The sequence below is a fragment of the Poromitra crassiceps genome (assembly GCF_964638095.1).
Source record: "Poromitra crassiceps genome assembly, chromosome: 20".
Lineage (NCBI taxonomy): Eukaryota > Metazoa > Chordata > Actinopteri > Beryciformes > Melamphaidae > Poromitra > Poromitra crassiceps.
In genome coordinates this window covers 18,882,849-18,894,829 of record NC_139637.1, presented here as the reverse complement: position 1 = coordinate 18,894,829, position 11,981 = coordinate 18,882,849, and the positions used below count along the sequence as shown (strand labels likewise).

General features: G+C 45.7%; 1 protein-coding gene across 2 annotated transcripts in view; it reads right to left on the bottom strand.

The window, feature by feature from the left end:
- The window catches only part of bcl2l1 (BCL2 like 1), a 42,654-nt gene extending 30,673 nt beyond the window's left edge, over window positions 1–11,981 (bottom strand). Inside the window, exons 1-2 of one of the 2 annotated variants that reach the window (XM_083656347.1) lie at window positions 11,862–11,981; window positions 6,241–6,999 (exon numbers count right to left, since the gene is read on the bottom strand). In XM_083656347.1, coding sequence (XP_083512473.1) covers window positions 6,241–6,804 — 564 coding nt within the window. In that variant the 5' untranslated portion in view covers window positions 6,805–6,999; window positions 11,862–11,981. Of the gene's footprint in view, window positions 1–6,240; window positions 7,000–10,854; window positions 10,961–11,861 lie in introns of those variants that run through there. The other variant, XM_083656348.1, reaches the window with a different exon arrangement.

Here is an 11,981-nt window from a genome sequence, read left to right as displayed (position 1 = left end):
CTTTCTCCGGGAATTCCCAGGCGATCCCCCGCCGTGCTGCGGCGCTCCGGCCCGCGCGCTTCCCAACGCTCCGCGGCAGCAGCGCCGTTCCAAATGAGTTCCGCCTTTATTAGTCTGTCAAGGGGGGGGGGGGGAAACATTGTTTCCCCCCAGTAGCAGGTGGAGATATTACTCATCTATAATTGGTAATAACCCCCGTACCCCCACCGCCCCCGGGGCAGCTCAATCTCCACTGAGTAATCACTGCTATCGCCGCCGCTCTGCTGGAAGCGCCGTTATTAGCTCGATGCTACTGTCTCCACCTCTGCCTGCCAAGGCACTTTATTATCATCCTATGGCTTTTCTAGCTCGAGACAATCGCAGGCTGTGGAGAGAGAGAGAGGATCTGGCACCCGGGAACTTTATCGCATGCCGCCAACCAAGTTTTCGAGCAATTCAGCATTCTGCGAAATCAAATCCACTGGTCTGGGATGGCTTAGAGCCTAACTTCATCTCGACACTATCGTTTTTTTTGAGCGAGGTTGGTGCTGGTGAAGTAAAATCCTTCAATTCTCTCCTCAACTATTTTGGCTACAGCGAATGATAAGATTACGGTGAAAGCAATAACCCCAATAATCCGGGTTTTATATACCTGGATTTACCGAGGCTGCGTCAACTTCTGACACAAGCACATTGCGCACATTTTAAAACGTGGATGAAATCAGGAGTTTTGCGTGGGTCACATGAATCCAAATACTGACTAAAAGTTAGGGTTGCAAATTTCCTGCATTTTCCTTCGCCGTTAGTTAAACACGCTAACAACCAATAGTTGGTTAACCAAAAAATACAAAAAAATGCATGGCTTCTCAATGCGCGGTAGTAGCATGGTAGTAGCTAATTGTACCTCTTGAGGGGACGCGATAGCCTGGTTCAATGTAGTTCAGTGGCTCACGAAATCCCTCCCCGTCCACCAGGTTTATCGGCATCGTGTCCTTTTTCCGCCATAAAGACAATCCTCGGAGTGAGGTCTCTGCCCGCACATCACTACACTGTGCAATGCTCCCACGCTGCACTACGTTTGGACGCTTCATCATCTTGCCTCACTTTCTCGCCTCACTTTCACTTCCTGTTGCGCCAGTACAGTAGTGAAGTAGAGACGTACGCCCCCTGCTGATATAAAAGTTAATATACTGTGTGTGAGTTCCGGAGAAATGATATACACAGTCTGGTTACTCGGGTAAATACATCTTTAAATCTGTTACATTCTTAACGGCAATTAAGCGACTAACGGTTAATCGTTAACATCCCTACTAGAGAAAAATCAAGGTGTGTCTGTTTACACAAATTATGACATTTAAACTAGTGGTTCTCAAATGGGGGTCCGGGGACCCCCAGGAATCTGTGGCACTTTGCGAAAAGTTTTCAGGAAAATAAAACTAAAAACTTTTTTTTTGCAAAAGCTTCATAGTTCAACGAAAATATTGTATGCTTTATATCTAAAATGGTTCATGGATTACATTCTAATCTAACAAACCTATCAATTTAAAAGTCAAGCACGTTACCGTGGAAACAATTAAGCTCAGCCCAAAATCACAAATCAGAATGAGGGGGGGTCCCCGGTAGATTTTCTATCTTGTAAGGGCTCCTTGGCTGAAAAACATTTGAGAACCTCTGCTTAAACTGATTAAAACAATCCGATGAAGGCATTTACATTATATTTACTATTGCCTATACAGTAGTATGACCTATATCGGGTTAAGATCACATGATGTAAACATACCCGCCATCCCTTTCCTCTCACTTCCTTCTTTATGTCGCAACGCTTATAGACGGCCAACATTTATGAAATGTAGGAAGCAGCAATAAGACCATGAGGCACGGGGAGATCGAGCACGGGAGTGAAACAGAGAGAGAGAGAGAGAGAGAGAGAGAGTGAGAGATGAAAGTGACCTTGGTACTGCTTAGAGCAAACCAATATTTCATCAGCTAACACTAGGGGCACACCTGCCTCGCAGCTATCCTCTGGTTCTCACATCTGCCAACGGCTCTGTGCTTTGTCCATGTGAGGAAGTGGAGTACCGAGAGAGGGGGGGGAGAGAGGGGGGGAACCGGGGGGGGAGAGGGGGAAGAACAGAAACACAGAGAGAAGGAATTCACATGTGGCTTCACTCTCAGACAGAGAAAAGAGTACCTGAGCACATATGGTAAGTTTCAGGGGGGAGAAAAGGCAAACAGAGACACACCGCAGAGAGACAGAGAGAGAGAGAGAGAGAGGGAGAGAGAGAGAGAGGGAGTGAGAGAGATGTGGAGAAACGATAAAACACCGGGTACATTACAGACGATTGCAGGTTTGGGATTGCCCCTGCCCGCCCTGTGGCAAGAGTTGTGAAAGTGAATGGGCTAACCTAAATTCTGGATAACTCAAAGGGAGGCATATCAAATCAATCTGATACTCTTTGCTCCAATACAATAACCAGGCAATTGGACCAGGCCAGAGCAATTTAGAGAGAGAGTGGCGTCAGCGGAGGACCAAAATGCGTGACTCATTAGCCAATGAACAGCCAGGAAGGGGTCTCGCGCTACTTTTGAAATGCTAAAATAAAGCTGATGATGTACAATTTGATTCTAAAAAAAAAAAAAAAAAACACTTTCAGAGTACAACACAAACTGTCCATTTTGCGGCAACTCGACAGTGCTGCTTAGTCGGGACTCTCCTATCTACACGGCTCTGGAGGACCAGGCAATAATTGGACCAGTAGTTGAAGAGTAAAGAATCAGACAAAGCACACACAAAGTGGGGAAGTGGTTTCCACATGAGTGAAGCAAACCTTTCCCTTCTCTCTCTGTGAGCAGGAGAAGTGAAACCTGACCGGAGGATCTACTCTCCACACGCAGATCCATTCAACATTTCAAATCAACTCATTGAACTTCTGCAACTGGACGGGGGGGTTACGGTGACATGCTGCCAGCCGCTGACAATAAGCCATTCATAACCGACGACCATTCACGTCGTTACACTGGAAATAGGTGATGTGCGTGCCGAGACCATTGTTTAGCCTATATGAGATCAAAGATTTGTGACCTACACGTGGTGGTGACAGTAACGGTAAAAAATATTCATTTGTGGTCAGGGAGTATCGGAAATCAGGTTTAGGTTATAGCCACGAAGTCAAATGGTAAATGTATACTCCCCCAACAACGAGGTTTGACTTTCACATTGACTCACATGTATTTTTTTAAGCTATACAGTGGGTTTCCATGGACATGGGGCGTTCTTGCTTACTTGAGTCGGATTCATTGTATCCGATAAATTAAAATACAATACACAAATGTGCATACTAGGGGTGTAACAGTTCACCATTTGCGGTTGGGTTCAATACAATGATGTCACAGTTCGCTATGTTTTCGATACAGTAGAAAAGCCACAGAAATTTAATTTATTTTTTATTTGATTCTTTTACCGAAGCACGGCGCTCGAAATGAGCGCACAATATTTCTAGTCCAGTAGAAGATTTATCCGATTTGCCGTGCGTATTATTGAACCTAAAGCTTTGTATACCTAAACGGTTCGGTATACGCGTATTGTTACACCCCTAGGCTACACAGTACTCAAATTGATCAGGATATTGCCATAACGTCACATGATCCATTTCCATTGCGGTCGTGCTAAAACACATTGTCAGCAGCACAAGGGTTTCAGGGTAACTCTAATTCTCAATTCATGAGAAACAAAACTAACTGAAGTGGAAGTAACTCATGAGACAGTAGCAGCATGGGCAGATCTCTGAGAATTGGTGAGGACAGGTTGACATAGCTTGATTGAAACAAATGAGCGACTAACATCAATTACGTTGAATAAGCCGTTGTCCGTCCGGTTCTTCTGAAGCCTTGGCTTCAATTCTCTGCCTGCGGCCATGACACCGTGTCACCTGACCTGCCTCCATGACTTCATCCTCCTAATCGCTTATCTCCAGGTCTCAAAACAACCTTGAAATAAAGAAAGCAAAAACACGTTGGAGCTGTGCAAACAACAGCAAAAGCTACGGGTCTGGCCCAATGGGATTGTCCCCTGGCGACGCTGTGCAGCCAATCGGATGTCGGTTTCCATAGGATCGACCTCTGACCCCGGCCCTATACGACTCTGGAAGCCACGACTGTAAACAGCCCCTCCCCTCGCCGCTCTCCTGCGGTATAACCATCAACTGGCAGGCAGCACGACATCACAAAGGAAAGAGCTGACCTTAACCGTCCTGGAACGCTTGTGTGTGTCTGTCTGTACACACACACACACACACACACACACACACACACACACACACACACAGGGAGAGTCAGGAGCTGGACAGCCCACTCCCAAGCTGACCCCAGAGAAAAGCGAGCTTTCATCAGAGAAGAACAGCACAACAGAACAGAAGAGAGGACAGGACAGAGCCAGAGGAAAATGGACAGATAGTGGAAAAAGAAAGAAAGAGAGAGAGAGAGAGGGAGGAGGATGGGGCCAATCAGGCGAGCAGAGTAAAACAAAGGGCTATCTGTAAAAAGCCCTGGACTTCATCCTCCCCCAGTGTGATGAGAGAACTTCGATCCCCGGGCAGGCGAGCTGGAGACAGCTCCTAAGCTCCTGGTCTAGCCTGTTAATCTCCCCACTTCCATTCAGCTCAATCAGCTCCGTGCTGCTGATCAATGCCAGAACAGCTGAGCCAGCTGCTGACCACAGGCAAACCTTCTCCTTCTTTTAGGTTATTATAAGCCTCTAACCCTGTGTTTTATATTGATATTGCTCTCTGTGTTACTCTCTCTTCTCCCTTCTATCTCATCTGAAGTGTTTGCTCCTCCACTGGTCTCAAGAGAGATCCAGCTCCACTCACAGTCTGCTGAAGGCTTCTTCTACACCAGAAACCTGGAGGTGTTGCCTTATAGCTGGGCCCATCTGTGGAAGCCAACTCACAATACATAATACCACCAGCACCACCAGCACCACCAGCCCACACCCCCGGCCCCAACTACACAGTATCTCTGGAGGGCAGGCCAGCTACACACCAAGGTAGATAGTCAAGCCCCACTGGACAATGGACATGATGTGTGCAAGACATCAACAAACTGTGTTCTTCAGATATTGCACCAACAGCACAACAACACAACAACACACTAGGCTTGCCGCGGTAGTCGGTGTTACCGGTGTTACACGGTGGTCGGTGTTACCGGTGTTACACGGTGGTCGGGCATACCGAATAGGGATGTAACGATAACCGGTTTGAATGATATAACGGCGATCAAATTCCTTATGATAACCGTACCGTTTAAAATTTTCATTATCATTAAAACCGTGGTACCGTGATTACAGTGCTTTGAAAAGCATGGTAAATACTGTCCATCATCAACCAAAGTTGGCAACCGTCTCCCAGATGCAAACGCGCAGCCTTGGAGAAATGATTTCAGTGAGTGTTATCAATCCTTTTTGGGTCTGAGTTTTCAATATCAAACTTGGGTGAAATGATTTCTGTGAGTGTATTAGTTACTTTTTGAACATTTTCAGCACATTTTAACAAACCGTGATAATACCGATAACCGTGATCATTTTGGTCACGGATAATCGTGATATGAAATTTTCATATTGTTCCATCTCTAATACCGAAAACAGTCCTTGCAACACATGCCGAATTCACTTCGTGCTACAGTCACACTCAGCCAAGTAAAACGTGGTGTAGCTTCGTGAAACTGCCTCTAGTTCCCTGGCTGGGTGGGGTCCTTTGGGCCAATCTACTGTGCTGCTTAACACGATAAACTTTACTCCAGAACTCAGTCCGGTATGAGTACCGGATCTGCCTCGCCGTACCGGATGTGCTCGGCTCGGGCTCCACAACTACAGATGAAGTTAAACTCTCGCAACATTTATTTTCAAAAACGCTCATGTTGATGAGAAACTGTCCTGGCACTTGAATCACGATCATTGATTTTTGTTTTATGTATTAATGTTCCCAAATGTCTGATAACATCAGTAGCTTAGCTTGTTAGCTAATGTAAAGCTGTCGAACATTTTGTTAATTCCACGTACCCGACGTACAGCCAATCACAATGCGTGCGCGAGCTGATCTGGTAGGCGAGCAGATCTTACAGATCTCCTCTTCAAACAGCCAGCACCAGCAGGCTGCTGGCAGCAGCCACACCTACGATAACACCCAAATCGGGCCAAGCAATTACCTATAACACCACCCAGACAAACACCCACCCAAGTGCGTGTGTATCGTGTGTGAGACTCACCCATCCTCCTTGGCTCTGGATCCAGGGCTGGATGTGGTTGTCCAGGTAGACCGTCATCCACTCGGCGATGCGGGCCACCAGCGGACTCATCTCCTTCTCCACGCACTCCACGCACAGCGCGCCGCCAAAGGCGAACAGGCCCACCACGCGGCCCCAGTTGACGCCGTCGCGGAACACCTCGTCCATCACGCTCTCGAAGCTCTGGTAGGCGGTGGCGGGCGTGATGTGCAGCTGGTCGTGCAGGTCGCTGAAGGCGCGGGCGTAGCGCAGCTCGAACTCGTTGGCCGAGTCGCGGAGGGCCTCCTTCACCGCGTCCAGGCTGGCCGCCGTCGACGCCGACCGCTCCCGCCGCAGCGGGGACGGCGGCGGGGTCCCGGGACTCGTGCCGTTGGGGGTCCCGTTGGCGTGTGTCGCTACCCGCTGCTCCTCGGCCGCCCCCGCCGGCCCCCCGCCCCCGTCGGTCCTGTTCGGCGACTCTATGAGCCCGATGTGGTTGAACGGATAGTTCCTCTGGGAGAGTTTATAGTTTATGTAGAAAACCACCAGTTCTCGGTTTTGTGACATTGTGAATTGTCAGGGTCCTTTTTCCTTCTCGTCGCTCCGATCCGTCCCGGCTCCTCCCTTCGTTCCTGTGTTAAGAGGAAATACACGTGCCAGGCTTTCTCCCTCGCTTTCCTCTGTTCAGACCACCATGGTCAGCTGATATCCAGAGGTCAGTTCGAACCAAACCTACACAAGGCTGACGAATTGCCTCAGGCCCTGTGGAGACAACAAAGAAAGGTCAAAGTGTGTCTCAGCTTATAGGAAGCTGCAGTGGTGCCTGGAGAAGTGGCTTCTATGACCAGTGCTGCCAGGTGGGAAATGTTGAGTTCTCGTACCTGAGGGTCAAAATTATCGCTTTTAGAGGGAAATTATCGTACGCGGCTTTCCGGCAGACTTGTGTCTTCCATCACTTATATAGCCTCAGCCAGCAAGGATTTATGACATCACTGATGACATCACAATTGCTAGAGTGACATTTGATTTGATTTGCAGATTTTTTATTTTTGGTCATCCAAACACCATGTACAATACCTCTTTTTCATATAATCAAAACAATAGACATAACACATTTTACATGGATCTTGACCAAAAAAAGGTATGGGCTGAAGCTAAAAGCTTATTTTGCCCACCCTATTCACATACAGCACATGACAAAGAAAGAAAAACAAGTGCGAATCTTTATAAGAAAAGAAAACAAATTCATCATTGATGACATCACAACTGCTCGAGTGACATCACAACTGCTCAAGTGACATCACCGATGACATCACAATTCCTGATTTATGACATCACTGATGATGTCACAAACACACAGCCTGCAAAATCATGACTAACCGCCACCCGTCCACTTAGGCAATTTTGATGATAATGATGATGATAATCTCATCATCATCAGAAATGGGAGCTAGGGCTCTGTCTGTCTGTCTGTTTCTGTTTCTCTGTCCCACTGTGATGTCATAAATCCGACTGACATCATCAGTGATGTCATAAATCCCAGTGATGTCATAAATCCCACTGTGACATCATCAGTGATGTCATAAATCCCACTGTGACATCATCAGTGATGTCATAAATCTGACGTGATGCTGGTCTCATTGGCCACACAGCAGCTGCGGTATATTGATTATTACAACTAAGTGTCACAAAATTATCAAATTATTGTACATTATGGGAATTTTGGCATTATTGATCGTACATCAAACAGAGGGCGAAATTATCGTACAAATACGATAATTATTGTACACCTGGCAATGCTGATTATGACCTTTTTTCTTTAAGCAGCCTGTCCAGCAATAAACGCCCTGTGTTATAAACAGTGGTATGTATCGATGTATGACATCACTGATGACATCACAACTGCTCGAGTGACAGCTTCACACAGCCTTTCAATCACACTGTGTGGGCGGAGCCTCTTTCCACACATCAAGTGTCAATCAGTGTGGGCGGAGCCTATCAGTGATGATGTCATCATCAGTGATGTCACTATGAAGGCGTAAAATAGTACGGCCTTTATTTTGAAGTCGTGAACTCGTGTTTACGAGACTGGAAGTCGCGCGTGTGTGTAGTGTACACACGGCATGCTTGACATTCAAGTCGTGGTCACGTCGTGAGCATGCGCAGTTGACTAGAAGCCACCGAGGCTAACAATTTAGCTAACGCTAGCTAGCGAGTGGCTAACTACGTTCATGCAGGAAATGCAAAGGCATAAAGACAGAGGAAAAAAGATGAGACCGTTGGGGAATATCAACAAGTTCTTCAGACATATAAATGACGATGCAAAGCTTCCTTCAGTCTCCTCGCCCTGCAAGGTAAACAATTTTACACTATATAGGCTATAGAGGGGATTTAGAAGTGGGTATACTCAATATATGGAAGGGAAGCTTTTTAATGAAGAAGAGTGCCTTGGAACCTTTTTGATGAGTATACTCAATGCTGACTGAAAAATAAACGGGTATAATTTGTATACCTACTACAGCACGGGGATGCTGTGTTTGGGCTGAGAGTTTGCAGTGGTGGCTGTAGACTTTCACATTAAAGTTGGACAGATGGGGTCAAAGGGCAGCGCTCTAATTGGGTTATTACATGGGAACAGATGGCGAGGATGATATTCATGAGACAGTGGTGGAGCGAGTGTGTGTGTGTGTGAGGGAGAGAGAGAGAGAGAGAGAGAGAGAGAGAGAGAGAGAGAGGAGGATGTGAGGCTTTAGGTTAGGACAGATCAAAAGGGACCCACACAGACAGCCAGCGTCTCCTTATCGCTGACCTCTGACCTCTAGTCCGAGCATGGAGACACCTTGGTCTTCTCAACAGCAGGCTCTCTTTGTTGCTGCTGACACTGATCTGCACAGCATCAACGAGGCAGCAAACCCTCGCATCTCCATACAAACCTGTCTGGTTTTCCCCAGGTCGTTTTTTTGGCAACTTACACTTCATCATCATTGGTTTTAAACTTTTTTTTTTTTACACGTCAGCTGTTTACTAAGTTAAAAGGACTCTGGACTCTGCAGGATATTGATAACATACAATCACAGTAAAACCATTATTGTTCCAAAATGCTGTCAGTATAACAAAGAGCCTACTAATTGCCCAGGAAACAGAAAGTCTACGACATGACAAAATTTTTTTTTTACAAAAAATAGATATATTCAATTTCATATGATAAAAGCATAAAAAGGCAACCCCAACACTAACAGAACACATTAGGCTAATAAATAGCTAATATTATTTATTAGCTAAGAAAGCAGAGATGGAAAATTTGAGGAGAGCAATGCAGTTAATAATTATTGGCTATAGTGGATAAATAATCGTGCCGCAGCCATTCCCCCATCGGGCTGCTCTCATTGTCCCAAATATTACTGTGTGGAACCCAGTGATGTATAGCTGTAAATATAAAAGTGGGTAAACCGGTGACCTCCATCTGGTGATAACCATAAGGCAAAAAACAACAACCATCGAAACCAAAATCAATTCTACTTTCAGAATATCATTACTTATTATGCATTTACCTCATAACGACTTATGTCAACATAAAAAGTCTGATCAATTTAGTTAAGGTGGTCTTACCCTCTCTCCATACCATCCGTGAAACAAAAGACCCCACACTAACAGAGCACATTTAGCTCTACTTGTTGGCTACAGACATCATCTTGACATCAAAGCCATACTGCCTCATCTCGCTGCTGTCATGGTCCCCATCACTGCTCTGTGTGCACTGCGCCCACACAAAAAGGTGTGGGAGGAACATGACCTGATCATCCCGAAAGTTATCATATGGGAAGAACCTGACCTTTATTATGCTAATGTCGACATTTAAGATATTTGACAACTGTCCCTAATAAGCGGCTGCAGGGGGACAACCGGCTGGAAAACTCCATGTAAATCGCGGGTGTGTTATTATTACATAATAGGATAACATCGCATCTCCTCGCAGCACAATAGAAGCCCTATAATAGAGTCAGAGGGAGATCTCTCTTGGCTCCTGGCCAACCACGCGAGTCACTGTTGCTTTGTCGCGCACCAAAAAAAGTGCCCACAAAAAGTATCATTCTGATCTATACGTTTAGCAAACTACTTCGGGATAATATGGTCCTCATTACATGGCCGACAGCAGCGCATAAAGACCAAGAGAGCCAGTGGTGTTTACAATGGCCACATGGTCCCAAGCCACCAGCACGTGGTCTTTCTTATACACAGTCTATATGGAGCTCGGGTCGTCACGTTGCCCAACACTGATGTAAACATCACACATGCAGCGTCCCTAGAGACTGTCAAAGTGGCATCTGACCGCGGAATTTGGTACCTGAATGCAACATTGTAATGCTGACGATGGCTCAAATATTAACTCACATAAAGTAAGTTGTAGTTTGATGTTGATTATGTTGCAATGACGGACTGTCATTGCGATACTGTTTTGTTTCTCGCCACAAAATAGACGGGCTGTGTGGGCTGTAACCTGTATTTATGATCGGCATATCAATTACAAATCTCTAGTCTAGACAAAACAATAATTCATATTTCCTTTTGATCTCCGTAGGCTATCTGTTACAGAAATAGAGCAGACTGACGCCTTACCAGCAATGGGGAATAAAAAACTGGCGGAGTTATCCTCTGATGGTTCACGGTTGTTTTTTCAGTGTACAATCCAATGTCCTGAATAATGTCTGTCTGCCCGTCCCAAGAACTGTCAAAATCTAAGAATGGAGAAGGCAACACCACTTTGCTACGTATGCAAGAGTGCGTGTCTGTCTGCCTGTCTGTCCCTCCCCTTGTTCGACAAACCCTCCCATTACGTAACATGCTGCTTTCAAGTGCCGTCCGAAATATCGTAATCACCACTAGTGATTACTTTCTATTCTATTTATTATCACCTTTTAATATTTAGTTGTCACATAGCAAATTTGTGTGAAAAGTTTAGAAAATAATTAAAATGACTGATTCCAACCAAAAGCGCAAAGCAAATCCAATACTACTAAACGGAAGCCCAGGTTTAGGAGGAGCACCTGAAGGCAGCAAAGATTTCCATTTTCCTATTATAAACCGAACGCTGGGTAGGACCTTTTATCACATCACGCCTAAAAATGCTCCTCTGCGCCACCACCCACTGTTGAAACTGACCAAGCTCAAACTATCAAAATACCTCAACACTCTTTAATCAGCATACCACAACTAATTAATCACAAAAGTATTACAGACAGAAACAGCTCCGCCTGCACTACTGTAGATGGCCATTGAAAATGTAATGAATATGGCTGTCAGTGTCATATTGCGTTCGCAAATTCGCTGCCTGAAAGAAGACGAATGCGTATTTAACTTGTTTTAGTGCAATTACACAGACATTTTGTTCATCAAATAGAATGAGATAGATAGGACGAAGAAGCCCAGCTGGCCACAAAATTATGGTTGGCTGCGCATAATTTCTTCCGAGCTGCCCAACTGCCCCCGGAAAATCCTGCTGTAAATGTTAGCTGGAATGGCAAAGCCGCCCCCTCTCTCTCTCTCACTGATTCTCTCACTAAGTAGCCAACAATACAAATGCATGCATCCGATTGTAATTCGCAAAACTAATCAGAAACTCTTACTTGTAGGGTAGTCCCCATAAAGTCATGTCTGGCGGCTCAGGCGGCACACAATCCAGACATCGGTGGTAGGAGCAATATCCGTCATTGCTAGCCTGCCAGTGGCTAAGCTGCACATTAGCT